Source organism: Halichoerus grypus, chromosome 15 (assembly GCF_964656455.1).
Source record: "Halichoerus grypus chromosome 15, mHalGry1.hap1.1, whole genome shotgun sequence".
NCBI classification, from domain to species: domain Eukaryota; kingdom Metazoa; phylum Chordata; class Mammalia; order Carnivora; family Phocidae; genus Halichoerus; species Halichoerus grypus.
In genome coordinates this window covers 11,550,732-11,577,429 of record NC_135726.1, presented here as the reverse complement: position 1 = coordinate 11,577,429, position 26,698 = coordinate 11,550,732, and the positions used below count along the sequence as shown (strand labels likewise).

The following is a 26,698-nucleotide window of genomic DNA, read 5'->3' as shown; positions in this document are numbered from 1 at the left end:
TTTCCATTTTGAATATTTTAATTAGAAAGGTACAAAACATCACAGTTCTTTATACAAATTTTGCATTAAAATAATTTAACAAAATGCAAAGCAGTGTTTAGTCACATCTTTAGCTATCTTTCCATAGCTCATTACCTTCTCGCGAATCAAACCAGAGACTGTTTTGTTTTTTTCATTTATAGCTCAAGAAAAAATGTTTAGGTATATAAACAGCCCTAGATATTAAAAGAAAAGGCAGAGGGGCCAGTGGTAAGCTATTTTTGTGCTTGACTACTTCAAAAGAGCTGTTATTTTGGTCAGCCTGAAAGAAAAGGTGCTTTGGAAATGAGAACTGCATCTCCAAGGTAAACTGAGGCATATAGTGAGGAGTGTGTTTGTGGGTGGGCATGATGCATGGATCAGAGCAGGCATGTCTCCAGTGCCAATGATATCTTGGGATCATAAAGTAGATCCATTTGTCCTTTGAGGACAGCTCATCTCCTCAGGCCAAGAATGGAGAACTAGTCTTCCATGTGCAACAGAGGCCCATTTCAGCCGTCCCATCCTGCAGACGCTCACATAAGCAAGAGGATAAACCTTCTGGACTGCGTGTCATTCTGCTAATGGCCAGGCCAGATTAGGTGGCCTGGGCGAGCATCCCCTTTTTCCCCTCACCGCACCTTGTGTGTCCTCCCCAAAGCCGCTCACTCTGATCGGCACCCTGTTCCTTCATCAAGGGAAATACAAGTAGCTGGGTTTCCCGCTGGCCCTCCAAATAAACTCTGTCCTTGTTGGCGGTGGCAGCGAATACCAACAAGAGCTCCTCTGTCACCCACGTCCTTTTCGAGAAGGGGGAGGGCTGTCAAGGACGAGGAGTGGCAAGTGTCCCGGCTGTTGGAGGAGGGCCAGAGAGAAAGAGACTGTGGTTACAATCCTTACTTCCCCCACTGTTGCTGAGGGGATTGTGAACGAAACAGCACTGTGGCTGAAGCCTGCTGTTCCAGGGGCCACAGACAGGGCGAAAGGCAGGGCAACAAGCCAGCCACAGCAGGGCAGGGAATAAGGGCCGCTCAGCTGAGCTGATGACAGACGACTGTCTGTTAGACCAGGGGCAGGTGGATGGTGCTCATGTCCTGGAGTCGCCCACCCGCACATGTGTGCGTGCATGTGCTCTTGAGCGCTCCCCTTCTCTCGCTCCCATTCTCCCCTTCAAGGCCTCTCAGTGCTGGAAACCAAAGTTCTGAATGGGAAATTTAGATGCTCAGGAGTGGAAAGTGCTACTGATTTGTGTATCTCTCACAGAAGAGCCCTGAAAAGAGTAAAATGTGGTTTACAATAGGGGGAAGAAATGCAGAGCGTGTTTCTCAGTTCAAGAGAGGAAAAGTCTTTGCTTGACCAGAGATGGGACTCTTTCCAAGAGGTCTGAACTGATTGTAGTTTTCTCCTGAAATTCAAGCCTAAGGCAAAAAAAAAAAAAAAAAGCAAATTATAGCCTTCCGGAACCCTTGGATGTTTCCACAAACTAGTCCCTGATGAGTCTGTAGGTTCTTAGAAGATACGGATTTGTGTAGAGAAAAATGAGAAAGGATTGTCCTTTGTCTCTGATAGGAAAAGCACACACACCAGCATGTGTCCACAGGCTCTTTGCAAAAACTTAAGATGGCAGTTCTCAGAAGACAACAATGAGGTAGCCAGGATCCTGCTTAGTTCTCAGAAATGGTCTTCTTATGATAAGTGCTCCTTATACACTTCTCCCTGGGGCATGACTGTGACAGGGATCGTGGTCACCACCTGATTTTCAAACACAAATCTTTTGATTCTTTCAAACACCCAGAGGAAGATAAGCAGGATACTGACATACTGGATCCAGGCAAACTTTATCATTTCCCAGAATCCTGGGAGATATGTATAGAGAGTTAAGGAGTCACAGATGGTATTTTCTAAGTGCAAGTCAAAGGTTTAGTTCAGAAGGGAAATGGCAAAAATGTTTCAAATACTCTTAAGATAAAAGGGATGATAAAAGATTTTAAGGCATAAATATGGATGATTTTGACCTGGAAGAATTGCCCAGAAAGAAATATGAAGAGGAAATGAGTTTTTTTGTTTTTTTTTTTTTTTCCTGTATGAACAGCAGACGAGGTCATTTGAGTGGGGCCACAACACTCAGCCATTCCCAGTCGAAGGCCTCCTGCATCTGTTCCTTCTTGGGACGACTGAGGAACCCTCCTTCTTCAAAACTGAGCTACAGTGGCTCTTTAACAGAAAGGATATGAAATGACTTCCACCGGGTATCGGATGACAGCGTTAATCACAAATGGAGCTTCGGCTGCCCTTCCCACCAGCCAGATGGGGTGGGGGTCCATCAGAACGGTGGTTACTGTAATACAAGCAGGAGTTAATCTATGAATGCTCTCTCGATAAAGTAATGAGGGCTATAAAAGTACTCTTTGACCTCTCAGGCAAATTCTGCACGTCAGAACTTATTCCAAAGAGATGATTCAAAAGGAAAGAGAACTGAACGTGTAAAGTTGCTCACAAATTATTCGTTAAAATACTTGTCAAAATATTTATGTTTAAGAGGTGCCTGAGTGGCTCAGTCGGTTGAGCATCTGACTCTTGATCTCAGCTCAGGCCTTGATCTCAGGGTTGTGAATTCAGGCCCTGCGTGTTGGGCTCCACTCTGGGTGTAGAGCCTACTTTAAAAAAAATTTATGTTAAAAACTTGGAACAGTTAGGGCTCCTGGGTGGCTCAGTTGGTTAAGCAGTAAGCACCGACTTACTGGGTCATGATCTCAGGGTCATGGGATGGATCCCTGTGTGGACTCTGCATTCAGCAGGGAGTCTGCTTAAGGATTTCTCTTCCTCTTCCTCTGCCCCTCCACCCATACGCGTGCTCTAATAAATAGATAAATCTTTAAGAAAAAACAAAACTTGGGGTGCCTGGGTGGCTCAGTCATTAAGTGTCTGCCTTTGGCTTGGGTCATGATCCCAGGGTCCTGAGATCGAGCCCCACATCGAGCTCCCTGCTCAGTGGGAAGCCTGCTTCTCCCTTTCCCACTCCCCCACTTGTGTTTCCTCTCTTGATATCTCTGTCTAATAAATAAAATCTTAAAAAAACAAAAAACAAACAAACAAAACAAACCTTGGAATGGTCTATATGTTCTACAATTGTTAAATGGCTAAGTGAAGGAATACTATGCTACCACTAAAAATAATACCAATTAAAACTTTGTAGCAGCGTAGGAAATATTTGTATTACGAAGTACAGGGGCGCCTGGGTGGCTCAGTCCGTTAAGCATCTGCCTTCGGGGGGCACCTGGGTGGCTCAGTCAGTTAAGCGTCTGCCTTCGGCTCAGGTCATGGTCTCAGGGTCCTGGGATCGAGCCCCGCATCGGGCTCCCTGCTCAGTGTGGAGTCTGCTTCTCCCTCTCCTCCCTGCTCATGCTCTCTCTCGCTGTGTCTGTCACTATCTCTGTCTCTCTCTCTCAAATAAATAAATAAAATCTTTAAAAAAAAAAAAAAACCATCTGCCTTCGGCTCAGGTCATGATCTCAGGGTCCTGGGATTGAGCTCTGTGTCAGGCTCTCTGCTCGCCAGGGGGCCTGCTTCTCCCTCTCCCTCTGCTGCTCCCCATACTTGTGCTCACGCTCTCTCTCTCTCTCAAATAAAGAAATAAAATCTTAAAAAAAAAAAAGTACAAAAAAATTGGATCCTAAAATGTTTAAACCATGATAAGAGCCATATAAAAAAAATCTGCTATGGACAAAGACTGGAAGGAATAAAGAAAGAAAAATTGTAGATGAGTGCTTTTGTCTTAAAAGACCTTTAGCTTTGGAATAACGCCACCAGTGTGTTATAAAAAATCAGGAAGAAATACTGGAATTGCAGGCCCCCTACTGGATAAATATGTGTGTATAGTATCCATGATGTCTGGCTGCCAAGTAATGCTTCAGATGCCGTTAGAGAAAACCTCAGGCCACCAACCAGCCAAATGTGCTAAGTCCAGTCCATTGGGCTGGTTTGACAGCTATTCCTCGCTAAGGGATGGACACGCTCTGCCTTCTAGCCAGAACCTTGGGCCCTCTGTTCTACCTCAACTGCTTATATGGGGTAAAAGTCACTCACATTCCTTAGTTCTATCTGAAAACTAGGGATAGCAATTTGTCTTTGGCTTCTTTTATAAGTGTGGTAGTGGGGACCAACTCAATTAGGTGTTTATATAAAAAAAGGAAATCTATCAAGCCAGTGGTGGGATAAATATGGCACTTAATAAATAAATACGGTGCATAAATCAGCACTCACCTGTTGGACTACAAGACTAGTGGTAAGGTGGGGGGGTAGGGTGTGGGTCTTTAGATCAGGAGTAAAAGGACAAATCGGGGTGGCCTGTTCCCCTCCCATCACTGAGTATTCACTGGTACTGACATTTTCATCATGACAAGGGCTCCAATTCTTTTTTTATTTTTTTAAGATTTTATTTATTTATTTGTCAGAAAGAGAGAGAGAGAGAGCACAAGCAGGGGGAAAGCAGGCTCCCCACTAAACAGGGAGCCCGATGTGGGACTCAATCCAAGGACCCCAGGATCAGGACCTGAGCCGAAGGCAGACACTTAACCGACTGAGCCACCCAGCCGTCCCAAGGGCTCCAATTCTGTTTTTGTCCAATATTCCCACTAACCTGGAAGGTCCTTGAGAAGCGCCTGAATGAACGGTACCTATCACTCACCATTCCTTTCCTGGTAAGCAGCAACAACATGGGTGAGGTCGTAGTCATAGGCAAAAGGGCTGGTCCCATTGATTACAGACACCTGGGAAATGGCAGGAGGATGTGGAGTAAGCCCCAAGCCACTTCTCCACTCGTCTTTCCACCCTTTTGCCTACCCAGGCTGATCTCAGGGACCACCCTCTTGTGCTTGGTGACCTACTCCAGCATCAGTAATCCGTTTTTCAAGGATGGATGGCTGGTGACCACCCCTGCCCCCCGTCCGCCTTGCAATTTAAATCATCTACATTCAGTCTTCCCTTTGAAAAAAAAAAAAGATTTATTTACTTTAGAGTGACAGAGAGCAAAAGTGAGCGAGCACGAGAGGGGCAGAGGGAGAGGGACAGAGAACCTCAAGCAGACTCTGAGCTGAGTGCGGAGTCCAACATGGGGCTCGATCTCATGACCCTGAGATCACGACCTGAGCCAAAACCAAGAGTTGGATGCTCAACCGGCTGCGCCACCCAGGTGCCCGAGTCTCCCATTTTACAGGGATGGAAAAGGGGTCAATATCCACCTTTAAGAGGTTTTAGTTACTTACAAAACACCCCTCTCTATTCCAAGGGGAGCAATAATTCCTTTAATTTTTTTTTAAGGAGACCATATTTTCAACTCCTTTGTCTTTTTCTTGCTCTTCCTTGGATGCTCTGCAATTTAGCTCTCTCTTTTTTTTAAGATTTTGTTTATTTATTTGAGAGAGAGAATGCAGAGAGAGAGAGAGAGAGCACGAGTGGCAGGGGAGAAGCAGAGGGAGAGAGAGAAGCAGGCTCCCCACTGAGCAGGGAGCCGGATGCAGGGCTCGATCCCAGGACCCCGGGTCCATGACCTGAGCTGAAGGCAGACGCTTAACTGGCTGAGCCAGGCAGGCACCCCTGTAATTTATCTCTTTTTAATCTAGAGGTGAAAATAGGATAAAGTGCAAATAATAGGTATATAATCCTTTGAAGAAGGAAACGATCTCCTGCCTTGTAATATTACATTCCTGTTGATATAATCAATATATAAATCTTGACGTAAAAAGTTTTTATCTTATTGTCCCCCTCCTTTTTATTTAAACTTATACTGAGGGGCGCCTGGGTGGCTCAGCTGGTTAAGTGTCTGCCTTCGACTCAGGTCATGATCCTGGGGTCCTGAGATTGAGCCCCGCATCGGGCTCCCTGCTCGGCAGGAAGCCTGCTTCTCCCTCTCCCACTCCCCCTGCTTGTGTTCCTGCTCTCGCTCTCTCTCTCTGTGTCAAATAAATAAAATCTTAAAAAAAAAAACAACCTTATATTGACTATAGGTAGAGGGACCATAAATCCGTTTATCTGGAGCAGTCCTGGTTTATCCTGTAATAACTGATAAGATCACTCTTTCATTTTCCAAAAGTAGCCTGGCCCAACTTACATGGGCTCCCTTGTGATAAAGGATTAGTAATGAGTGACCATAAGCGAGTTCCAGCCCTGGACAGATGATTTATGGCTCTGTTACTTTCAAGTGGCAGGACTCTGGGAAAATTAATTAACCTCTGTCTCCCTCAGTTTCCTGATGTAAATCGAGAGTTCATGCTTTCAACAAATCTGAGTGCTTACAATGCACCAGGCCCTGTTTTAGGGGTGACAGTGGAGATGTGAGTGCTGTTAGCACTGGGGGAGACAGTAAGCGAACACGCCAAAAGCTTATCTTTACTATTTCCAGTGGAATAAAGAAAATCAGTCTGGGTGAGAGATGATGGGCAGCGGGGAGAATGCTCTTTAGAAAGCGGTGTCATGGAAGGACTGTGCTCAGGGACATTTGGACAGGGGCCCGAATGGAGTGGGAGAGCAAGCTATGTGGATACGTGGCAGAGTGAAAGGCCAAGGGCAAAAACGGGGGCAGGAGCTGCTTTGTGGGTTTGAGGCACAGCAAAAGGGCAGGTTTGGCTAGAAAGGAGCACGGGGGGCCATGACAGGACGGGCGGCTGGAGAGCTGGGAAATGACAGGGGCAGGCATCTCGTGAGGTGGCTGTGACTGCTGAATGAGATGACACAGTCCGACCTCTTCACCCAGGGCTGGCATACGTTATATGCTTAGCGAATGGCAGTTAGTAGGACTTCCCCAGTGATTTACACGAACTGGAAAAGACCACTTGGAATAAGCCACGTGTGTGCGCACATGCGCGCCCGCAAATAAGAAATAATTTAGTTCTTAAAGACAGGTTTTTGTTCTCTTTTTAGATGCAAATACAGGTGTATCTGTCTCTATATTTTGAAAGAATTCCTGGTGAGAATTCCTCAGAAATCCTCGTCTGTGCCACCCACAGAGAAATGCCTTTTCCAACTTTCGTGTCTCCCTCTTTAAAGAACCTGATAAACAGTCACATAGAGAAAGAAAAGAGACGGACGCTGAGGAGCCTTCTTACATTGTATCGGACATCGAGGCCACCGCAGCTTAGGGGCTGCTTCTGCTGCAGCCTCAGGGCCCCGTTCACATACAACTGGGACCCTGGAACAGCAAAGGAGGACTGGAGAAACGCCATGCTCTGCATCACGAATGTGGACATCCTCTGAAATCATTAGGAGAGACAATTTCAGGTACATCTGAAGGCTCTGGATCCTCGGCATCCCCGTCTGTGGTGGCAGCCTCCTAGTCCCTCAAACAGCTGGTGAGGCCATGAAGGAAGCTCTCTGCCCGGAACCCCCTGAGCTCCAATAGCTCACATACATTACTACGGCCCCAATGAGAAACGTGCGATTTGCCTCAATTAAATCCCAAACTACCCCTCAGAGGAGAGCCTTCTGCAGCGTGGGTTTTCCTGGAAACCGGACAGAGGGCTTAATTCTATGAAAGGATAAAAAGGAGGGGATGGGCTTCCCTAAGGAACTGACTCACGTGCAATTGGTAGGAGAAAGTCAAGATGAGCTGCACACCGAGAACGTGCTCCGTGGACTGCAGCGGAAGTTCCAGTTTAAAATGTAACAAGTCCATTTTCCCATCCTGGTTCCTGTCTTCTTCTCGAGTCTAGGAAACCCAAAGACAGCCAATGGCCCTGGTCCTTAATAAGTCTGGGAAGAATCCGTATCCCTGCCATAACACAATGACCCACTGTTCTGCTATACATGGGATTTAGCTCCCTCACCGGAAGGAAAAAGGAAGGATAAATAGGTACAAGGGGATCAACAGCGGGGAAAGAGACCTGATGTCTGGCCCTGGACCTTCGAAGACATTCGTGCTTTTCAAATATTCAAGGGCCACACTGAACAGGAACTCAAAGTGGCAAGAACAACACCTAGATGGCAGTTTTTTGTTTTTTTTTAGTTGTCTCCTTTGATCTTTTTTGTTTTGTTGCTGGTGTTTTCTTTTTTTTTCTTTAGAAACACATCTGAGTTTGTACAGAATATTTAAAGAGCACGCTAGTATTGACTTCTACTTCTCCAGGAGGCAAATATTTTTTTAAACATTTTATTTATTTATTTGACAGACAGAGACGTATGAGAGAAGGAACACAAGCAGGGGGAATGGGAGAGGGAGAAGCAGGCTTTCCAAGGAGCAGGGAGCCTGATGCAGGGCTCAATCCCAGGACCCCAGGATCATGACCTGAGCTGAGGGCAGACGCCCAACAACTGAGCCACCCAGGTGCCCCTCAATTTTTTTTAAATAGAAAAGGAACAGATCCTAATCATTATACATTCATTCCCCAAACAGACTCAGGAGAAAAACACCAAACTCTATTTATTTCCTCTACCACAAGTGTCTTTGCTTCAGACTATCGATATTGGAACTCATTCTCATCACTGACATCGGGGCTTGAAAGCCTCGTGCATCTTTTAGTACCAATCAGTACAGTGAAAAAGGAAGCTAAATAAAATGAGCAAGTCATTAAAACTACACAGATAGTTTATAAATTATGGACACGAAAGTAGGGAAAACAGAGATCTAAGGAGGGATAAAGACAAATGACAGCTCATAAAAAACACCAGAATCCAGTCTCACCGCCCAGTCTGACCTCATACAGGAAAGATGGCACTGAAATATGATCACTGGGGACATGATTCCTTGGGACAGCTCTGCATCTTGTTGCTACAACTGATCTTTTTTCCCTGTAGGTTCCCAGAAGGATTCTACTATGGCATATCAAGATTCCCATTGGCATGCTCCATGAACAGATTCATTTTGCTTTCCACTGTTATTATTATGCAAGGAAGAGATTCTTTGTTCTTTTTCAGGCTCCTAAGGTTGATTGAGATGGAGCTATCTCAGTTTTCAGGACCTTTCAATCATGTCTTTCCTTCAGACAATAATGTCCTTATCCTAGGCCTCGTTATAGAGAAACCTACCCTTTCTCTTCTGTTGGATTCTGTTTTCTCTGTCCTGTTCCATCAGCTTCACAGGTGTAGGGGAGGGATATCTGTTACCAGGGCTGACGATCAAGTTACTGAGGCAATTATGTATTAGCAATTATGAGTAGGACGGAAAAGAGGCTGCCTTGTCTTCCTGTGAATTTTCTTCAGTTGGGAAGACTTGCAAGACAAAGTCGGGTTCACTCTCTGTAGTGGACCCATGCCTTGTGGATCTTTAGGGTTGCACAGAAAGACAAAGATCAAATGTCTCAACTTGCAAGACAAGATGGGGCCGGAGGGAATTGCCAGAAGAATCCAGACCCCAATACAGTGTGGGAAGGAGAGAAATGCATTTTTCATTCGATCTTTACAATAAAGCCTGAGGTAAGCAAAACAAGTATTAGCCCCACTGCACAGATGAGAAAATCGAGGTTCAGGGAGATTGAGGGATTTATTGGGTGTGGCCTAGTAATGGTAAAGATTTGAAACCATGTCTTTGACTTCAAATCTGGTCCTCTTTCCAGGACTAAAATGTCCAGACTTTAAAAAAAAAAAGAAAAGAACCCTCAAGGAGAAAATGGTGGGTAGGATAAATCTTTTTGCAAAAAGCCAGCATCAGAAGTTTGAAAGCAAGTCAGTATCGTGTTTGTGCACACATTTTTACTCCATGTTCACAGAGGATAGAGATCTGGCACAGCACCATCATTAGTGCCTGCTTGTTAAATTCACTCATTACTCTGTCAAGTATTTTTTTAGGGGCCTACTATGTGCTGTCAGGTGCTGGAAATGTAACGGCAAACAAAACAGACTCCTTACCCTAATGGGGCTTACATTCCCAGCTAGGGAGGCAGAAAATAAATGTGGTAAGTGTCACAAAGAGAAATGAAGTAGGCTTCAATTTAAGAATGACAGGGTAGGATTTCACAGCCATTCTTTACAGAAAATATTCAGGAAGATCTGACTGTGGGAAGCCGGAAAGAGGTGAGGTGAAGAGGCACAGAAGTATCTAGGGGAAGGGTGATCCCTGCTGATAAAGTGTACCTGCTCTGCGCTCTACGAGAAGTGGGTCAGGGCTTACGGGACTGATGAGGCCAGGGCACCCGAATGAGCGAGAAGGAGGGAGGTGGAAGCCGAGGCCAAGGGAGTCACAGGGCGAGGGGATGATGCTAATGCTGCATCTGCCACAAATGCCCATCGCCAGGGCGGGCTCTCATCCCCACTGGGCTGGCAGGGTGGGCTATGTTCCTATGCCAGCACTCGGACCACTGATGAAATCCACTCTTTCATTCCATTTAGTTCAAATGAAGCTTAACATGTGAGCAAGTTACAAAGGCAGGCACTCAGAGAGCTAATACTTCTCTAACACAACTTCAACGTTAGTATCTAAAACCCAACTGGTGTGTTTGGCTAAAGGAATTCATCATAAATTACATCAGCACCTTATTTTTATAAGGTATGTGTGCCATCGGAGCTGGAGAAGGAATGGGAGAGGCTGGTATTACCTCGAGGAGCTGGGTCAGACCTCAGGAGCCTGGAGAAAGAACCCACTAGAGGGAACCGTAAGGTCGAATGAGACTTCCTCCTTCCTGTCTGCATCCCCTCCCAACCCCCCCACAATGGTGCTTCACTCTGGTTGCAGTCTTTCGCCCACTGCCAGAAGAAGGCTCATCATGCCTCCTACAGGTAAAACCTCACAGAGAGCCAGTGAGCAAAGGAGAATGGGTTTTCAGCAACTCAGCATGAGCATCACAAAGCAGCATATAGGAGGGTGGGTTTGGAGCAGGCATACGACTAACCTGCACACCATCTGACTGTAAGCTGCTATAAACTTGGGGCACCTGGGTGGCTCAGTTGGTTGAGCGTCTGCCTTCGGCTCAGGGCATGATCCCAGGATCCTGGGATCGAGTCCCGCATTGGGCTCCTTGCTCAGTGGGGAGCCTGCTTCTCCCTCTCCCACTCCCCCTGCTTGTGCTCTCTCTCTCTCTGACAAATAAATAAATAAAATAAAATCTTAAAAAAAAAAAAAAAACACTTGCTATAAATTTAATCACTGCCATTGTTTCCAGAGTGCTCCAATTTGCAACATTTTCCCCATCAGGGATCCTATAGTATTTGATGGTTTGTTGGAATTTGTTAGGCCCCTGTTTGTTTTCATACCTTCTATTCTTTCAAGTCATATTCTTTTATTAAAGGTTAATTTCTTCATTTATTTTCTTTAAGATTTACTTTTATTTATTTATTTTTAAAGATTTTATTTATTTATTTGAGAGAGAGAGAATGAGAGAGAGAGCACATGAGAGGGGGGAGGGTCAGAGGGAGAAGCAGACTCCCTGCCGAGCAGGGAGCCCGATGTGGGACTCGATCCAGGCACTCCAGGATCATGACCTGAGCCGAAGGCAGTCGCTCAACCAACTGCGCCACCCAGGCACCCAATAAGATTTACTTTTAAGTATTCTCTATACCCAATGTAGAGCTCCAACTCATGACCCTGAGATCAAGAGTCACATGCTAGGGGTGCCTGAGTGGCTCAGTCAGTTAAGCGTCTGCCTTCGGCTCAGGTCATACTCCCAGGGTCCTGGGATCGAGCCCCGTGTCAGGCTCCCCAGGGAGCCTGCTTCTCCCTCTCTCTCTGGCTCCTGGCTCTCGCTCTCACTCTCTCTCTGTCTCAAAATAAATAAATAAAAATCTTTAATTAGAAAAAAAAAAAGAGTCCCATGCTATATACTGACTGAGCCAGCCAGGTGCCCCAAGGTTAACTTCTACCAGTGTCTATTTTACCATATACTTATCATCATTGGGTGTTTCACTTTTTTCTTTTAATGTTGAAAATACTCTTTGGCACCAGTCTTTGGATCTCCAACAAAGTAGGGACCAATACTTCATGGCTCCTAGATTCATCAAATCCTTGCTACCTGTGTTTCAATGAATCTAAGATACCATCAATTATAAAATGCAATGTTACTTTATATGCCAGCAAAAAAGCAAAACTACTTCTAATTAAATTATGACACAATGCTTTCTAATTACTGAGAGCATTTCTTTTATACTTATTAAAAGCTTTCAGACTCTAGGCATATTTATATCAGGTATCATGCTTATGCACATAAAAATATAAGCAAAATAAATGGATCTAGGGATTCCTAAAACTTCTTTACATTCTGATTCTTTGGCATCACTTTGTGACTCAATGATATCCATACTTTTTTTTTTTTTAAGATTTTATTTATTTATTTGACAGAGAGAGACACAGCGAGAGAGGGAACACAAGTAGGGGGAGTGGGAGAGGGAGAAGCAGGCTCCCCACCGAGCAGGGAGCCTGATGCAGGACTTGATCCCAGGACCCTGGGATCATGACCTGAGCCGAAGGCAGACACCCCACCGACTGAGCCATCCAGTCGTCCCATATCCATACTTTTCTATGTAATTTTGTCCTTCGTGCCATCAAGCATATTGGAAATACAACATTAAAAAAAAAATCCATAAAAGGAACTAAATCCATTGGTCTGGGCTCTTAAGCAGGCTTTAGGGATGTTTGGGTGGCTCAGTCAGTTAAGCATCCAACTCTTGATTTTGGCTCAGATCATGATCTCAGGGCTGTGAGATCGAGCTCCACGTTGAGCTCTGTGGTCTGTGTGGAGTCGGCTTGAGATTTTCTCTCTCCCTCTGCCCCTCCTCCCGCCTGCTCGCAATACATACATACATACATACATACATAAAATCTTTAAAAAAATTATGTAGAGCTGGCCTATGTTTAAGTGCCTCTTAAACCTTCCCTGACCTGCTCAACATTCGGTTCTCAGGGTTAAAATAATGTTTTATTATTGTTTCTGGGGTTTTCAAGATGCTGATGTCCCTTCTGCAAGTTCTGATGCTGAAACATCTGATGTTTGCACATGTGTAGGCAATAAGGATTATGCCCAGCCTGTCTCCTGGCAGCAGCTATTTTCTTTTAAAGATTTTATTTACTTATGAGAGAGAGAGAGCACGAGCAGGGGGGAGAGGCAGAGCGAGAGGGAGAAGCAGACTCGCTGCTGAGCAGGGAGCCCGATGCAGGGCTCGATCCCAGGACGCTGAGATCATGACCTGAGCTGAAGGCAGACACTTAACCAACTGAGCCCCCCAGGCACCCCCCAGCAGCTACTGTAAGATACCACAGAGAGGACACATTCTGATTTCAGAGTTGTGAAAACTGTATCTCAGACACTATGATGCTCTCCACTCATCTTCCTGCACCTCCTATAGCCTTCAGCCCCCATAGTCTCTGTGTCTACACATGCCTTAAAGGGTTAAGGGAGAGGTCACCCTGTGCTTCTTTCTTCTGTCCTTAACAACTAGAGCAACAACAAGAAACCCGGACTTACAAAGCATTAAAGGCACAGGGACTTTAGAGACGCTGCCCAAGGTGAGATGACCAAAGCAGAAGCAAGGCCATTTCTGGCTTCTGAGGCATTTTCCCAAATTAGCAACCACAAGCAACCCCGCAGCATTTGGTCAAACCTTGACCTAAAACCACTGCTTCCCTGGTCCCCTGCACAGTTTCTCAAACAGGCTGTAGTTAGTCTAGCTTTACCTCGGGAGCTGGAAAAAAAAAAAAAAAAAGTATTTTGTTGTAATAAGGGTTAAGAGTATATGATATAGAATGACAAACCCTTGTGTTGCAGTCTTGACTGTTCGGTTAAGAACTAAGCAAATGAGGTCACTTCTCTGAGTCTTGGTTTCTTTACCTGTAAAACGGGGGTATAACCCCTATATCACACAGTTACCATGAGGATTAAAGCGGTAATGTATGTAAAAAAAAAATTAAGAGTTAACACTTAGTGATTATCACAGGCCAACTACTATGTAAAGGACTTCAAACGTATTATCCAATGATGAAATGTTAAGCATATTCCTGAAACATAGTAAATCAACAGTAATTTTTATTACTATGGCTCGTATGGATCACCAAGGGATCGCCTACCTGCTTTAAAACAAAATTGAGACATAATTCACATACCATAAAATTACCTAAAATATAGAGTTTAGATTTTAGGATATTCATGAAGTTGTGCAACGATCACACTTACCTAATTCCAATTTCAAAATATTTTCATCATCCAGAAAAGAAACCTTATGCCCATTAGTAGTCACTACCTATCTCTCCCCACCCTCAATTCCCCAAGCCCCTGGAACCCTTAGTTTCTGTCTCTACAGATTTGACTCTTCTGAACATTTCATATAAATGCAATCAGACACGGTGCTGTCTTGAGGCTGGATCCTTCACTTAACATGTTTTGAAGGTTCATCCATGCTGTAGCATATATCCTGACTCCATTCCTTTTGGTGGCTGAATAACATTCCATTATATGGCTACTTTTGTTTATCCATTCATTTGTTTTGTTTATCCATTCATTTGTTGATGGACATATGGGTTGTTTCCACTTTTTTCTATTAGGAATAAAGCTGCTGTGAACATTTGTGCATGAGTTTTTGTGTAGACATAGCTCTTCAGTTCTCTTGGGTACACATATACCTGGGAGTGGAGGTGCTGGAAAATATGGTAATTCTATGTTTTACTTTTTGAGGAACTGTAAACTACTTTCCAAAGCTGCCGTATCATTTTATATACTTACCTGCTTTTAAATTTTTATTGTTTTTTTTGTTTGTTCGTTTTTGCCTTACTTGGGCCCTTTCTAAATTTTCCTTTAAAAATTATTGTCATTGTCATTATGGGGCACCTGAGTGGTGCAGTCAGTTGAGCATCCGACTCTTGGTTTCAGCTCAGGGCATAATCTCAGGGTCGCGAGATCGAGCCCCACGTGGGGCTCCAAGCTCAGTGGGGTGTCTGCTTGAGATTTTCTCTCTTCCTCTCCCTCTGCCCTTCCCCCTGCTCACACGTTCTCTCTCTCTAAAATAAATAAATAAATCTTTAAAAATTGCCATTATAATCTAAAAATCTTGAATGTGTATTACATTTTCATGATACCAAATTTAAAAGGTACAAAAGGATATATAGTAAAAAAAGCTTCTCTCCCACTCTAACCTCAGCCACTTAGTTCCTTCCCCAGAGCAACCAGTGTTGTCTTTTGAATCCTTCCAGAGACAGTAGAAGCATTCATGTACATATATGTATACACACCCATACACATATTCTTTGTTATTTTTTCTATTATTTTTATGTGAATGGAAGCATATTATATACAATTTTTATTTTTTCTACTTATCAATTTCTTTTGGAGGTAATTCCACATCAATATATAGAGATCTGCTTCCTTAAAAAAAAAAAAAAAAAAAAAAGCTATGCAACATTCCACTGGGTAGATGTACAATTTCTCTGATGAGTCTTCTATTACTACATTGGTTGTTTACCCTATTACAATGCAGCAATATGCAACTTTTTTTAATTTATTTTTTTATTTTTAAAGATTTTATTTATTTGAGAGAGAGAATGAGATAGAGAGAGAGAGCATGAGAAGGGGGAGGGTCAGAGAGAGAAGCAGACTCCCTGCTGAGCAGGGAGCCCGATGCGGGACTCGATCCCTGGACTCCAGGATCATGACCTGAGCCGAAGGCAGTGGCTTAACCAACTGAGCCACCCAGGCGCCCAATATGCAACTTTTTACGTATGTCATTTCATGTGCGTGCACAAACCTTAGGATACATTACTAGAAGTGGAAGCAGGCATATGCATTTGTAATTCTGATAAATATGGACAAACATTGGGGCACCTGGGTGGCTCAGTTGGTTAAGCGTCTGCTTTCAGCTCAGGTCGTGACCCTGGAGTCCTGGGATGGAGTCCTGCGTTGGGCTCTCTGCTCAGCGGGGAGTCTGCTTCTCCCTCTGCCTGCCACTCCCCCTGCTTGTGGTCTCTCTCCCTCTCTCTCTCAAATAAATAAATAAAATCTTTAAAAAAATATATGGACAAATATTCCTTCAAAGAGGTGCATCAATCTACACCCCCACCAGTGAGATACACAAATGCTCTCAAGTTTCCCTACGTCTTGATCATGGTGTTGTCAAACTTCAATTTTTGCCTATTTGATAGATTGAAAAAAAATTGGCATCTCGATATATTCTTTGCATTTCTCTAATCATGAGTGTGACTTCCTATGTTTGTCACATGTGTTTCTTCTTTGAACTGTTTACAGTCCTTGCCTGTTTTTCTATTAGGTGGTTAGTCTTTTATTTATAGATCTATAGGCACTTTCTGTTAGGAAAATAAGCTTTTTACAAGTGATACAAATGATAGAGCTTTTTTTCCTAGTTGTATTTGTTTTGACTGTGCTTATGGTTTTACCATGCCAATAATTTTTTTAAAGATTTTATTTATTTATTTGAGAGAGAGAGAGAGAGAGCACACACACGCACAAGCGGGGGGAGGGGCAGAGAGACAAGCCGACTTCCCACTGAGCAGGGACCCTGACGCAGGGCTCGATCCCAGGACCCTGAGATCACGACCTGGGCCAAAATCAGATGTTTAACTGATTGAGCCACCCAGGTGCCCCTATTCCGTATTTTAAATTGAATCTTGATCTATCTGGACATTAATCCTAGTGTATCATCTGAGCACTGGCTCCATCTTAACTTTTTCCAGATGGCTTCCCAGTTGTCCCTATACCATTTTATTGTAGAAGTCATCTTTCACTTAAAATGCCACCTTCATCATATTTGAATCCTTTTCTATACTTTTTATACAAGTCCCCCAAGCCACACTGCTTTATTTATTATGGCTTTAAGGTATAATTTAATATCTGGGAGAGCTATTCTCCTCTTACCCTTTTCTTTCTCCTAGAATTTTTCCTTCTTTTTCCATATGGCTGTCTCCCCCCCCCCCAAAATTGTCATGTTTTCACTGAGAATGCATTAAAATTATAGATCAATGGAGAAGAGATATCTTTATGATGTTGAATTTTCCTACCCAAGAATATGACAGAGATTGCCATTTTTTATCTCCTTTGTGTCATTCATTAGTCTATTTAAAGTTTTACTCATATAGATCTTGCACATTTCTTTTTCTATCTATCTATCTATCTATCTATCTATCTATCTATCTATCTATCTAAAGTAGATTTCATGCCCAGCCTGGAGCCCAACGCTGGGCTTGAACTCATGACCCTGAGATGAAGACCTGAGCTAAGATCAAGAGTTGGATGCTTAACTGACTGAGCCACCCAGGAGCCCCCACTTTAAAAAAAAATTTTTTTTTAAGTATACATTTCTTGTTAAGTTTATTCCTCATGAGTTTATTTTTTGAGGTTGCTGTTGAGATCTATACTTCCACTATATCTTCTAGCTCATTTATTTATATCTCATGATTTCAAACTATTCTCAAACCAAGAGCTCAGCTAGGAAGGAAGCAAATCATTCACCTGAAAAAGAACGCAGATGACATAGTTCGTCGATTACTTATAAACACTGGCCTGGAATGGAGGGGGGAAAAAAGACTAGGAAAAAGGAGCTTTGGTTTTGTGTTTTATAGTGTAAAATTACCCAGTACTAAAAAGGATTAATAATTCTGGGGCACCATAAAAATAGAGGCAGTCTTGGTTCCATGGACCAAAAATTGACACACACACTAGTATGTTAGTTAGATGAGAGCCTAACTAACTAGCAGTCCAACTGGAGAGCCAATCCATTGTGTTGGATGAACAAATGAAAATAAAAAATGAATGAAACCTAATGCTATCTCCTTGCTTTCATGATTACTTTAACTTTTCATGATTATCTCTTAGACTTAAGTAACCAGAGAGTATGATAGAGAGGAATACACAAATCTAACAAAAACAAAAAACTTCTACCAAAAACTTAAAAGACAGGTAATGTTTTTTTGTCTTAAAGATTTTTTATTTATTTATTTGAGAGAGAGAGAATGAGAGACAGAGAGCACGAGAGGGAAGAGGGTCAGAGGGAGAAGGAGACCCCCTGCTGAGCAGGGAGCCCGATGTGGGACTCGATCCCGGGACTCCAGGATCATGACCTGAGCTGAAGGCAGTCGCTTAACCAACTGAGCCACCCAGGCGCCCAAGACAGGTAATGTTAACCTAAAGTAAAACTAGCAAGGGGCTCCTGGGTGGCTCAGTCGGTTGAGCATCAGACTCTTGATTTCTGCTCAGGTCATGATCTCAGGGCCGTGAGAGCGCTGCCTCCTCCCAGCATGGAACCCGCTTAAGATTCTCTCTCTCCCTTTGCTCCACACACCGACTCCCCCACCCCAGACTCGTACTCTCTCTCTCTAAAAATAAATAAATAAAGTACAACTAACAAGTTAATATTTTGTTTGTTTGGAATAAAAAAAATTTTGCTTCCACTTTTAGAAGGAAACACATGCATGCAGAGCCCCAGAAATACAGTGGGTATAGAGTGACAAGTAAGCAGACCTTGACACGGCCTCTCATCCACAGTCACCCTTCCCCACATACATTATCATCTCAAATAAGAATAAAAACAGGCTGGGGTGCCTGGGTGGCTCAGTCGTTAAGCGTGTGCCTTCGGCTCAGGTCATGATCCCAGGATCCTGTGATCGAGCCCCGCATCGGGCTCCCTGCTCAGCGGGAAGCCTGCTTCTCCCTCTCCCACTCCCCCTGCTTGGGTTCCCTCTCTCGCTGTGTCTCTCTCTGTCAAATAAATAAATAAAATCTTAAAAAAAAAAAAAGGAATAAAAACAGGCTGGGGCGCCTGGGTGGCTCAGTCAGTTAAGCGTCTGCCTTCATCTCAGGTTATGATCCCAGGGTCCTGGGATCAAGCCCTGAATCAGGCTCCCCACTCAGCAGGAAGCCTGCTTCTCCCTCTGCCTGCTGCTCCCCCCTGCTTGTGCTCTCTGTCAAATAAATAAATACAATCTTAAAAAAAAAAAAATAATTGGGCAACATGTCATGATTAGTGAGGAGTTATTGACGGAAATTTGTCTCCTACTCCAGTCCTACTTTTTAAAATCAATTTGAAAGACCTGATCGTTTAAGAATAAAAAGTGTTCAACAATGTTTGTTGCAAAACCCAGCAGATTTCCAGCCCCATGGCAAATATTTTCATCTCATTTGCCTGATTATTTAGAAATCTATCTCCATGTCTTTATTTTTTTTTTAAAGATTTTATTTATTTGAGAGAGGGTGAGAGCTAGAGAGAGAGAGAGCACACACAGAGGGTGAGGTAGAGGGATAAGCCGACTCCCCGCAGAGCAGGGAGCCCGATATGGGGCTCGATCCCAGGACTCTGGGATCATGACCTGAGCCGAAGGCAGGCGCTTAACTGACTGAGCCACCCAGGAACCCCCTCCATGTCTTTAAATAACCTGTGCACTGGCAATTCTGGAATTCTCAGTTTCAGGCATTCTCTACTGACTTCCCATGAGAAGAGATGAAGGTTGTTTTCTTCCCTCCAGCCCCCCAAATGAGTTAAACTCTCATTTTGGTTAGTCAATCAATATTCGGTGTTCACATATTTATGACTATGCAAATCCTATTCCTTTCTCCGTTTTCCTTACTTTTTAATTCTCTGGATTTAATAATTATTTGCTTGCTTAGTTTTCTATTTACTGGTACCATTTCAACAAACACCTTGCATTGCAATTCCTCATAATTTGCTGTTTAAAAGTGTAAGATTTATTCAAAATCTTGTTCACTGCAGTATTCTTTCTAATAGGGAAAAAGTAAAAGCCCATCAAATATTCACCAACAGGGAACTGGTTAAATCCATTAGTTTTTCCATATCATGAAAATTTTATGCAGATCTTAAAAAGAATAAGGTTGATTAGCAAATGTACATGTCCCAAACCCAGCCTTTAATTTTATGTCATTATGTATACCTTTAACTCTTCAATATTTTACAATGAGCATGCATTTTTATAATCAGAAAAAATTTAAAGCAATCAGAAAAAAGTAATATGAATCATATTTTGTTTGTAGTTATTCATATGACCAATCAGATGTAAAAAAAATTTTTTTTTCATTTTATTTAGTTGCTTGAAGAAAGTCTGAATTTTTTTTTTTCAGGTACACAAGTTGGCTTGTAGGCCAATCATCTCTGAGATGTGTAAAGAGATTCGACTTTGGAAGAAGGAAAAATAGAATTTTCATACTTCTAAAGGAAAATGTTTTCAGAAAATGAGCAGAAAGGGAATGATTGTAAAGGAAGCACTCACTCATCCTGAACCAAATACTAAATTAAAGACAGTAAAATGCTTCCTTTTCATCCTGGACAACTGCAAGATGGAGCAGCATCTAATCCTACAAGCCAGGCACGGGGACTGGGACCCCAGCACATTCTGGGTAGGTCGCTTAACCAATCAGCGCCTCGGCTTCCACGTGTCAGGTCTGCATAAAAAATGCGTGCCCGGACGGGTGGTCCCTGCTGCGAAGCGCAACTGCAGCGACACGCTGGGATAATTCCTAAGAAAAGCGCTCGGCCGGCCTTCGTGACTCCAAGTTTCGTGACCACCCAACCATCAGGCCAGGCCCACGGAAATGACGGGGAGCCGGAGACAGGCCGTCCCCAAGCTTCTGTAGGACATGCTGACAGCAGGGGCTAACATTCTTGGGGCTGTGGACTGCCTGGAGAAGTCGAACGAAACGAGAGTCACCTCCCGGGACGTTAAACATGCTCAGGCCAATGCGCCTGTGTACACAACCTCCGTGGGTTCACGAACCCTTAAGACCCAAGCTGGGCTTACCCCTGCCGGGGCCGCTCGCCCTCTCCCGCCACCCCCAGCCACCCCCGCCCAGTCCCGGTGGGCCTCTAGGCCCCGACGGAAACCACGCACCGAAACCAGCGGGACGCGCAGGTGATCCCCCTGCAGCCGGTTGAAGGCGGGGAACGTGCTCCAGGCCAGGAACCCGCCGCGCTCCGGTCCCAGTAAGGCCACGAGCAGCACCTGGTGCTGGAAGCGCACGGTCGGCTGCTCCTCGTAAGTGCTCCGCTTCAGCCAGAACCCTGAGGTAGAGAGGGCGGTGGGGAGGAAGTCAGGAAGGCGAGCACGGGCCCCGCGGGCCTTGGGGAGCTGTGCGCGCAGCGGCCGCGAGCAGGCTCACCGTGGCTCCGGAAGGCCACCAGCAGCGGCGGGATGTACGTGAGCGCGGCGGCCAGCAGCAGGAACAGAGCGGCCTTGGAGCAGAGCCCCGCGCGGTAGCCGCGCTCCACCGGGTGAGAGAAGAGCTCGTAAAGCGCCATGAACGCCGCGCGGATTCCGGCCGCTTTCCCGGGACCCCTACGCGGTTCGAGAGGAAGAACCAAGTTTGGCTTCTCCTGGTTGCCATAGCCTTGGTCTCCACGGCAACCAACGGTGCAGGGAAAGGAACCAATAGCAAGGACGCGGGGCCTTGGCAGGGGTGGGGCCAAGCGGGGGCGGTGCCCGCTGGGGGGCGTTCGTCCTCGCTTTACGCCTTACGTGAGTTTTCCAAAGGCTGAATGGAAATAGGATGTTTCCGTGCCCAGAATCGTAGACTTTTCCTCTGTTAACGTTAATGTAAAATAAGGGGCGCCTGGGTGGCTCAGTCGTTAAGCGTCTGTCTTCCGCTCAGGTCATGATCCCAGGGTCCTGGGATCAAGCCCCCCATCGGCTCCCTGCTCAGCGGGAAGCTTTGCTTCTCCCTCTCCCACTTGCCCTGCTTGTGTTCCCTTTAAAAAAGAGAGAGAACACAAACCACAGGCCCTGCTGTGTCTCTCTCTGTCAAATAAAACCTTAAAAAAAAATTATGTAAAATAAGATTTTCATTAAAATTGACTTAAAGTCCTTACCTGCTTATGTCATCTGTTAATCCGCAAGGTGGTTCATACTTAAATCCAACAGTCACAGCCCAACCTCCATTGCAGGAAAACCCAAAACGTTTAAGTGTGGCTGTGCCCCTGCACCTGGCCCCGGCTAAGACCAAACCCGGGTCCCTTTGCCTCCAAATTTCCTATTGCTTTCACTATCTGCCATAGCAGGACAAACAAAGAAACAGGGCACAAATACCCAAGCTCTTCGAGGAATAAAGGATAATTACTACATGGCTCTCTCTGCTAAATTTCATCACCTTATACTGGGTACAAACTAGGCTGCCGGTTTTAGAAGCTGTGGCCCCCCTCAAAGATGACAGTGGCTTATCACTTAATCGAAAGCTCCCATCACCACCATCGCCACCACCTCCAACCAGTATTTTGTTGCTGTTTTTTTTTTAAAAAGATTTTATTTATTTGACAGAGACACAGTGAGAGAGGGAACACAAGCAGGGGGAGTGGGAGAGAGAGAAGCAGGCTTCCCTGGGAGCAGGGAGCCCAGCGCGAGGCTCGATCCCAGGACCCTGGGATCATGACCTGAGCCGAAGGCAGACGCTTAACGACTGAGCCACCCAGGCGCCCCTCCAACCAGTATTTTGAACATGGCAGAAGGGATTTTTTTTTTTTTAACCATGGTCAACAGCCAGGTACTTTATCAGAAGGCCCGGAAGGATCACACTGCAGTCCCAAACGATAGTGTGAGGTTTGTGGTCAGAGCGGAAGAGATGCCTCTATTTTGAAGGCACCTAGAAATGGCTTTTAGATGAAGAATACAGCTGAGATACTAACAACACAGACGCTTGAGGGGTCAAGACCTGACCATTTGGGAAAATTATCCAGGGTCCTTACCACAGTTCAAGATAACAATTAATAGGGGCGCCTGGGTGCCTCAGTCGTTAAGTCTGCCTTTGGCTGGGGTCATGATCCCAGGGTCCTGGGATCGAGCCCTGCATGGAGCCCCGCATCAGGCTCCCTGCTCTGCAGGAAGCCTGCTTCTCCCTCTCCCACTCCCCCTGCTTGTGTTTCCTCTCTCTCTGTCAAATAAATAAATAAAATCTTAAAAAAAAAGATAATATCAGCCATAAGATTTTGTCATATCAGGTCCAGTACTACTCATTCTTGCTTTAAAGCTTTTCTGGGTGGCAACACAGCTCTTAAACACAGCAATTGTTAGGCTTAAATCTATATTATGATTCTGACATTATACTGTATGATTTAAGTGAATGACTTTCATTTATTGAAGAACTATTAAAACCATATGATTTCACTCATATGGAAGTTAAGAAAACAAATGAACAAAGGGAAAAAAGAGACAAACCAGAAAAAGACTATATATTACTATTTAGAACATATATAGAACAAACAAGATGGGGCAGGTGGGTGGGGTGATAGGTGAAGTAGGTGAAGGGGATTAAGAGTGCACTTTTCTTGATGAGCACTGAGTAATATATGGAAGTGTTGAATCACTGTATTGTACACCTGAAACTAATATAACACTATGTTAACTATACTGAAATAAAAATAAACAAATAACCATTAAAATAAGATTCTGGAATAGATGGTTCTAGTGTCACCTCCCAAGGGTAGCTCTATACTGAGGAAGGAGGTGTTTGCCCTCAAAGTTCCTTCTTTCAGCAGAAGGAAACACGTACTGTAGCTAGTATCAGCTTAGTCACTGCTGAGACACAGGGCGGTGACTGCTAAGAATTTAGGTGTGTGAAGTGCTTCTCCTGAGATGCCATGAGCTTTGCAAAAGTATTTAGTAATAATGGATACTAATATTTACTCTTTGCTTCCATGGTTTGAAAAAGCTAGTCTTTGTGGTTTTGATTCTTTAAGAGGGAATATTAGTTTTTAAAAATGCTAAAGATCTGTGTATAATGTGTCATTTTCATATATTCATAACAGAACTGACTTCTCAGTTTCCATTTCCATAATTTTCTCATGTTTCATACAATTTACTTTTTAAAAAGATTTATTTATTTTAGAGAGAAAAAGAGAGAGCCTGTGAGCATGGGGAGAGGCAGAGAGAGAGACAGGCAGAGAGAGAGAGACAGGCAGACTACCTGCTGAGTGCGGAGCCTGACCCCAGGATGCTGAGATCATGACGAGCTGAAACCCAGTGAGACACTTAACCAACTGAGCCACCCAGGCACCCCTTGATACAATTTACTTTTAAGGACAAAGAGAGTTGTTCTCTTAAAACTACACATTTTGATCATGTTCTACTCCTCTCTAGAAGCTCCCATTCAGGGTTATCTTGAATCCGTTTAGAAGGCCTGAATGTATGCATCAAGGCTTTCCAGCATTTATCTATATTACTTCCCAGTTCCCTCTTCCGACCCCAGCCTTTGTTTCTATCAAGGAAAGTTTATCCTTTGGAAAATGTACCCTTCTCTCTGAAGTGTAAGATTCACATTATCTGTGAAGTCTTTCCTGATAAACCTCATTTGGTTTGGTGTCAGCCCCCATTGCCCTAACCATCCCTCAGCATTCATGTTCACAGACCTCTCCAACATTTGAAATTTATTCTGCATGTTTTATAAGTCTGTTAATATGTAATTGCATACTTTCATTATCCTATTTTTTCTTCTGACTCACCTTTTCAACTAGCCTCCCCCTTAAGGAAGGCATTTGGCATCTTTAGAACCTTCAATAAACTAAATATAATGACCCCACAGGTAAAGAAGATGATGCATATCATCAGGACAGATCAGAGAAGCCAACTAGAATGGTGAACTGGAAAAAGACATCAAGAAAGTAGGTAAAGATAGAAGACAGAAAGACACTGCACCGTACTGAGACCATCAGGTTACATGCTTGTAAGTGGGTGACTGATGGGATCTTTCCCCAGAGAAGTATACTAAGGTCTTCCAGGTGCAAGGTGGTGTACACATGCCTTGGAGTAGGATACAATGACCAGTTCTGTAAAAGGAAGCAGGAGTCTTCAGTCCAATTTCAAACTCTTCCACTGATTCACTGACTGTCCAATGGTGAACATCCACCTTGATTCCTCAGTGTTTAACTCTATTTGCAAAAAGGTATTTTCAATTTTTTCACTCACTCTCTAGCTGATCTCATCCAGTTCAACAGCTTTAAATACTTCTCTCTTGAATTTGAGGCTCCTAGATCTATTCACTTACTCCATATCTTTATTTGGATGCATCTCTTGGGCATCTCAGACTCAATATAGCCAAAACCAAACCTTGATTCTCACCCCCTCAAGCTGGCTCCACCCTATTTCAGTAAATGGCAATTCCATCCTTCCAAAAACCCTGACTTTGACTTGTCCTTCACACTTCATATCCAGTCTATGATCAAATTTTGTTGGCTCTACCTTCAAAATATATCTAGAATGCAACTGCTTCCCACCACCCCCATAGACACTATCTTGGTCTAGGCCAACATCATCTTCCACCCAGATTATCACAACAGTTTCTTAACTGTTCCCCTGGCTTCCATTCTCAACCCCTTAGAGTCTGCCTACAAAGAAGCTAGCCTGCTCACTTCAAAAGGAAAGCCATACCATGTCACACCTCTGCTTAAAATCCTCCACCAACTTCTCATGTCATTCTAAATAAGATCCAGTTCTTCACATGGAATTCAAAGCTCAATAGTTTTGTTATACATCTCTTTGATCTCCTCTTCTAACACACTCCCCCTTGTTTATTCAACTCCAGCCACAAGGGGTTCCTTCCTGTCTCCATGTTCCTTCCTGTCCCTATGTCAATCACTTTACCTAATTAGCATTCTATCCCACCATCACTCGTCACCTAGCCTGCTTTGTTTTCTAAAGAGCACCTACCATTACCTGACATATTTATTTTTCATCTTGTCCCACCAGAATGCAAACCCCATGACAGAAGAGGTGTTGTCTGTTCTGTTCACTGCTTTTCCCCAATACCTAGAACAGTGTTCCTGTATGCAGCAGTAATAATTTCTAGGTATGAAATTCAAAGGATTTTTCACTTCATTAAAAACAAGCAAGCAAACAAAAACCTATTTTGGTTGCTCAGACAATCTTAAAATAACCAAAATACTTCTAGAATGAAGCTAGATTCCACAGCATCCATCAGGAATTACAACTGTAGGAAATGATGAATGACAATGTTCAAACATGCAAGCCTTTCAGATGCATCAGAATCACAAGCACATGGCAAGGATCATGTGCCCAATTAAATGAATATTCTTGATACGTATTCACCAGCTCATAAACAGATGTTGACCCAGAGCAGACTGTCCTGATGACTCTGCTAGGAAGAAAGGCGTGACATCACTGGAGAACCTCAAGGCATATGCTCAAGGTGACATACGCGCACACACAGCCTAGGCTGTGATGGCTGAACTCTATGCTGACTGCCAAAGAAACCTGTCTTATGACCAACTCTCAGGGGGAATTCTCCCAGCCTGACAATCACCTCTAACTCCTCTGCAGTTAAGCTTAAGGGGTCTCTTTCTGATCAGTGCGATGTTACGCTCCTCAAATGCATATTTGTGATACCTTTTCTTATATGTTTAGTCAAACACTTATTCATGAAAAATGGAAGGGAAATAGAATTTGTTTAAATTCAATTTCTAGGTGCAAGGCAACCTATATGGCTGTCTCCAATACTGAACCCCGCTTGTCATCAGTACCTCTCCCCACACAGTCCCCTCAAACTAGTCACCCTCTGTGTTGCGCCCCCAACCTGTTACCAGCCCCAAACAATACTCCCCAAACTGTCAATGCCCTAAACAGATTCCCCCCGCCATCACCAACCACCAGAGACCCCTCTTCTGTCATTCATACCTCCAAAATTCCCCTCGTCACCGAGACCCCACTCCTGTTACCAGCTCCCGACAGCATCCCCTTCCCAGTCACCAAAACCCCTCAAAGACAGCCCTGTAGTGAACGTCATCATCCCCACTTCCCCTCCTTAGCCCCTCGCGG

The 26,698-nt window shown here is 44.1% G+C and overlaps 1 protein-coding gene across 4 annotated transcripts; it reads right to left on the bottom strand.

Moving 5' to 3' along the window:
- TMEM231 (transmembrane protein 231) lies at positions 1-26,659 on the bottom strand. Of its 4 annotated transcripts, XM_078063501.1 has the most exons (8): positions 26,558-26,659; positions 21,748-21,811; positions 21,042-21,217; positions 20,774-20,943; positions 7,592-7,720; positions 7,122-7,265; positions 4,706-4,787; positions 1,803-2,356 (listed from the first exon to the last, which is right to left on the bottom strand). In XM_078063501.1, the coding sequence occupies exons 3-8, from the start codon at positions 21,178-21,180 to the stop codon at positions 2,235-2,237; spliced, it is 786 nt and encodes a 261-aa protein (XP_077919627.1). In that variant the 5' UTR covers positions 21,181-21,217; positions 21,748-21,811; positions 26,558-26,659; the 3' UTR covers positions 1,803-2,234. The 4 variants fall into 4 exon arrangements, with proteins under 4 accessions (XP_035969586.2, XP_077919628.1, XP_077919627.1 ...); XM_036113693.2 differs by lacking the exons at positions 21,748-21,811; positions 26,558-26,659 and having other exon boundaries at positions 1-1,885; positions 2,251-2,356; positions 21,042-21,700; XM_078063502.1 differs by lacking the exons at positions 21,748-21,811; positions 26,558-26,659 and having other exon boundaries at positions 1,746-1,874; positions 2,240-2,356; positions 21,042-21,696.
- Positions 26,660-26,698: the final 39 nt, after the last annotated feature.